Consider the following 5,542-nt stretch of genomic DNA (forward strand, 5'->3'; position numbering starts at 1 on the left):
TTATCATCATCACAATAATCAGTGACTCCATCGTAGATGGAAGTTATTGGATCTGCTGTGGATAAAATACCTTCAAACATCACGACATCTTACTCCAGACAGTCATACTTCAGTGGGATATACAGTATAAATATATAAATGGAGTAATTAATTAATTAGAATAAAACAATATATGTATATATTTACATATATACATATATAAATATATGTGTATATAGATACATATATACATACATACATATACATACATACACACATATATACATATATGTGTATATATATATATACATATGTATATATGTACATATATGTGTATATATATATAAATATATGTACACACACATATATTTAGATATATGAATATATATATTTAAATACATGTCTTTGGAGACTAAACACCAAGATGGTGCAGTGAAAAGAACTCAAACTGAAAAAACATTTTGAAGCAGGAGATTTGCTAAAATGGTAACATGAAAATACGAGTTCATAGATCGACCAATAAAAAAGAAGAAATGAGTCGAACCAATCACAGGTAGAATGAATTCATGATTACAACAGGGAAATGGAACGAAAGAAAAAAAAATGCTGCCTGTGCTGCTGATCAGCTGCTGACGCTGATTATTATTTATGTTTTCTTGCGGTGTGTTGAGGGATTAGCATTAGCACAAAGCTTCTGAATTAAATATTTCTGATTTTTTTTTTTTTTTTTAAATAAATACCCAACCTGATGCAGAAAGTGTTTGTGTTCCTGTACTGGAGCCAAATCAGCTCCAAGGCTTCAAACTGCAGACATTTAGATGTTTGTGCTTCAAATTTCTGCCAAGAAAAAAACAAAACAAAACAAAACAAAAAAAAAACCTAACCTGCAACTTTCACAAATCTTCACTTGTACGTGTCGTGTTTTTCTAAATCTAAACAGTAGCAACATATCTGTATCAGCAAGTTTCTGCACGTAAAAAAAATCTGAACTAATCTAATCTAATCTGATATCACATTCAAACTCTCAGTGTGATTCGACTCTGGACTATTACAAGTTGAAGTCAGAAATGTGACCAAACAGGCAAAAAAAAAAAAAAAAAAGACAACAATTTAAATTCATTGAAATGATGAAATTCAAAGCACAGTCAGGTATAAAACCACAGATTTTGCCTAATTTTAATCACAGTGAAATTTTTCTTTCCATAATTAAACACTTTTTTGAAGTCTATTCCATTAATTACAAAAATCAGAACAGTGAAACTAAAATAAAAAAACCCAATTATTTAAACCATTAAAAACTAAACTACAGCTCACTAACTCGCTCTGGACAGATCTCTGAACAAAGACAATGAAAACTTTAGATTTTCCTGTTTGATTCTGTTCTTCTTTAACTCGAAGTGCAAACGTCCACATGAACGACATGCTACATTTCTACGTCAACCTTTTTTAAAACAACGTTCTCAATATCGGAGTTGTTCTTGACTTGTATCTACACTGTGTATTTGACGCTAAAGTTCTGTCACAGTTTTAAGTATAAGAAAATATATTTTTTATATTCTTGAAATGCAACAGCTTTTCATTCTCGAAAAAAAAATTTAAATAAAATAAGTGAAATGACGGCTCTGGAAACACCTCGATCGAAATAAAAGTGAGATCGAAAAATGTCCTGAGCATTTCAAGATCATAATCTAATCTAATCTAATCTAATCTGAAATGACCTATTCTTGAACTAGAAACTGTTAAATATACTATGAAATCCTCATTTAGAGGAAAAAAGACAATAAAGCAGAACAGGAAACACGCAGGTTAACACTGATCTTTACAGATGGACGGCTGAACACCACCAGCTGAGCCAACAGTTGAGCCACAAAATGAAATTGCAAAAAAAAAGCGATTTTATGGTTCAACTAATGACGAATTAAAATAGAATGAATATATATATATATATTTATATAAATTTAAAAAGTTAAAATTGTATTGGCTCCTGTGCATTAGCAGCCAGTCGACGTGCTAATGGCTAACTATCATTTTACATTTGCTAACAAAAAGGTAAGGTTTGCCCACATAATCTCAAACATATCTAAGAGTTAGCTAAGAACGACTAAAGTGAGCGCAGCATTATTACAAACGTGCTTTTCTTTGGCTTGTCTGTTAGCAGATCACTGTGTCTGATATATATAAATCTGTTAGCTACAACGTTAACTGGTGGATTTAATTCAAGCAGACCAGTGTGATGTCACACACTGGATTTACCAGTAAAAACACACGCCTGTCATCAGTAACCAAGTCTCAGTAGGTCAGGATTGTCGTAACTTAGACTCAAATCTTGGCAAAACAAATAAATACATTTGAGCTGTTTGGTTTTTTCGCAGGAAGGAAAAAAGGTTTGGAGAGTGAAGTAAAGAGCCGAGCCTGGTGTGGAGTCGTTTGTCAGTCACATCACTGAAGCCAGCGAGTCATTACACACAGATTGATGGTCTGTGCACGAGTTACCTTGACTCGCACGCCAACAGCAGAAATCTATTTCACACACACACACACACACACACAAACACACAGGAGAACCGTTCAGTCGGGTGAGGAGTGTGAAGTGGGAGTCAGACGGGTGATGACTGAGCGCTCGGAGGCAAATTACTAAAAAAAGAACTGCCTGAAAACGGAGGCCGACGCCACCTCCAGGTAAGAATCCCGACTGTTTTCTCTGGAGGCTCAACATGTGCTCAGACAGAGACGGCCCCCGTTTCACCCCAGCTTGACCCGTGAGTCCTGGTTGTAGAGCAGCACCTGGAGGAGGATGGCGCCGTCGATCAGAATTTGGACCGAGCCGCACACCCAGAACTGAGGCGGACTGTCGTTGATGACAAAGTAGGTGGTCTTGAAGACGTCGCCCGCCGTCCACAGCAGCACCATCTTCACACTGGACAAAAACAAAACAAAAAAAAAAAAAACATGGATATGAGAGATTTTTATGATTTGAGCCAAAAATGTAGCTGTAAAAAAAACCCCATCAGAGTCGTTCTGTTAAAAGAGTAAAAAAAACAAGGTGTGAAGTTTGGGGCGGGGGGTGCGGTGGCGGGGGTGAGACTTTTCTCTGGCAGTGAACGTCGAAACACTTGTTCATTTCACAGACATTTTTATCCAAATGACTTCCGACTTCATCGTCCCGTCTCCCGCTGAGACTCCGTCTCCGCAGCCAAGAAAAATCATGTGAAACAACAACTTGTAATTTTGACGCATCGTTCGTGTGCGATCGCAGTCGCATCCTCGAAGTGTCAGACGGAGTTCTTCAAAATAAAAGCAGTTTGAAAAATCTTTTTATGGAGTTATCTTTTTGAAACTCTTGTCAGGTTTTAGCTTCTTAATTAAGCTAAGCTAACTTTTTGCTTTATTATTCGTCAACTGTTTTGCTAACGTCTGTGGCTAAACAGCAGTTTAACATCTAACGCTTGAACAGAAAAGAACTTTCCACAAAATTGGAAAAAAAAAATTAAATCTTTTCACAATAGATTTCAAACACAGGAACAGAGCGCAGCACTGACGGACTTTTACGGGGTACAAGTTGGACCAATGAGAGTAAAGGTGAGGCACCAGGAGCTCCGCCCTCTTCACCTCGTCAGTCTTCCTGCAGCAGTCATCACCCTCACCCTTTCCTCACCCTCCTCTCCCTCTTGTATCCACAGCCATGTTCCCTTCAAGTCTTACCCTTCACAGTTTCTGCCCTTCGCTGCTGCTCCCCCCACTCCTCACCCGCTCCTCACCCCCTCCTCACCCACTCTGTGTTCTTGCAGAGAACCAAGTCCCAAAGGCATGAATGGAATATGAGTTTATTCTTTTCATTAACGCTGACTGGACGGAACAGGACCATCAGTCATGGAGGAACATTATGTAAGGGGGGGGGGGGGGGTGTGGGGGAGGGTGAGAGAGGAGGGGAGGGGGACAGAGACAGAGAGGCAGCAGAGGACAACATTCATCATGTGGACTGTAGGGGAGACAGAACGGAGACGAGCAAACCACCAGGGGGCCACGGAGAGAGAGAGAGAGAGAGACGTGTGGGTGACGAGTGCATCCTAATGACCGCAGGGACGGACGGCCGTCCTGCTGCATCGCTGAGCTCTCCGCCCAGAGACACGTCAGACCTTCCAACTCCCCCCTGAGGTCCCCGCAGGGCCCCGAACCACGGCATCAGCAGCAGCTCTGGCACAGGAACAAGTGCATCATTACTGAAGGTGTTCGAGTCCGGACTGAACCTCTGCACCGGGACTGACGCTGAATCACAATGAAGGAGGCAGACCGCTGCACTGACTGTGAACCAGGGGGCGCTACTGAACAGCTGATGATCTGGGTTAAACTCGCAGCTGTTTGGAGACACAGAACTGTCGCGGTGCACATCTGGAAACTCACATCCAATCAGAATCACCGGCCTGTTACACTGTTCTAGTCGAGCGGCTGCTGCTGCCGTCGTCGTCTTTTTTCATTTACAAAACACATTCGTCACCGTGGAGCAGCTGGACCAATCAAATCGTCTGTGAGTCGATGGTGCACGAACTACAGCAGTAACTGTATCAACGTGTGCATTTGAACTCCCTAACAGAGAGGAGGCGCTAAAATGAGCATGAGGTAAGCCTGAGGTCGCCAGACCTTCCCTTAGCTCAGTGGTTCTCAAAATGTGGGGCGGGGCCCACTAGTGGAGACTGGAGTTTCCTATCTTTAAGGTTGAACTAAACTTTTATTGTCTCTTCTTCAACCTTGTCTTATTTGATGTTATGGATTTTCACTCAGTGTTTGGTCAAAAAAAAAATTGAAATGTCATTTGTCAAGATATTTGTTGGGGCGACAGGGACAGGGTGGGCTTGAAAACTTGAAAACCTCTACCTGTTCAAAGTGGGAACGACCAGAACATTTTAAGAAACCACTGCTGATGTTTCCAAAACGATCTAAACTTTCGAAGCTTTGATCAACAATAACGATTGAGCAGTCGGTGGAAATTACCGAGCGCTAACGTTTGTCTCTGTCCAGCCACAGAGGCATCGATATTTCAACAATTGATCCAGAGGACAATTTAGCTTGTATGCTAACAACAAGACAAAATAACCGCAGAAGAGAAGAGCGAGTTGCTGAATCAGAGAATCTCAGACTGGGTTTTGACCCTGGTACAAACAAATCACTGAGACTCCAGAATAAATTCAGCCGGCGTTCCACGGAGGGACAACAATGCTAACCACTCTGTTGCTAAGTGGTAATTCATTTGAAAACCAGTGCTTCACTAACAGATTCAGGTTCCTGCTGCTTCTTCCCTCAGTCTAAAAAGTCGCCACGTGTCCAATTTAACTCCCCCTGGTGGTTTTCCTTTGTCCTCAAGTCAATCCACGAAGCACTTGTTTTCGAGCATCCTCGATGAATTCCTCTCTCCTGACAATTTAAAACATCCAAGGTTTGATTGAACAGCTCCAAAAATACGTGCAACAAAGAATCTCAAACTGTCAGGCCTCCCCCTCTCCCTCCCCCTCTGCCCCCCCCCTCGTCAGTATTCCTCAGAGGAAGTACTTTTTCTTTTATTTATCCC

General features: G+C 41.2%; 1 protein-coding gene across 3 annotated transcripts in view; it reads right to left on the reverse strand.

The window, feature by feature from the left end:
* Window positions 1-710: 710 nt before the first annotated feature.
* The window catches only part of LOC103379660 (PQ-loop repeat-containing protein 1), a 38,302-nt gene continuing 33,470 nt past the window's right edge, over window positions 711-5,542 (reverse strand). For all 3 annotated transcript variants that reach the window (XM_008311275.3, XM_008311277.3, XM_008311278.3), the window contains exon 5: window positions 711-2,896. In XM_008311275.3, coding sequence (XP_008309497.1) covers window positions 2,722-2,896 — 175 coding nt within the window. In that variant the 3' untranslated portion in view covers window positions 711-2,721. The remainder of the gene's footprint in view (window positions 2,897-5,542) is intronic.

The sequence above is a fragment of the Cynoglossus semilaevis genome, chromosome 6, assembly GCF_000523025.1.
Source record: "Cynoglossus semilaevis isolate Cse_v1.0 chromosome 6, Cse_v1.0, whole genome shotgun sequence".
NCBI lineage: Eukaryota > Metazoa > Chordata > Actinopteri > Pleuronectiformes > Cynoglossidae > Cynoglossus > Cynoglossus semilaevis.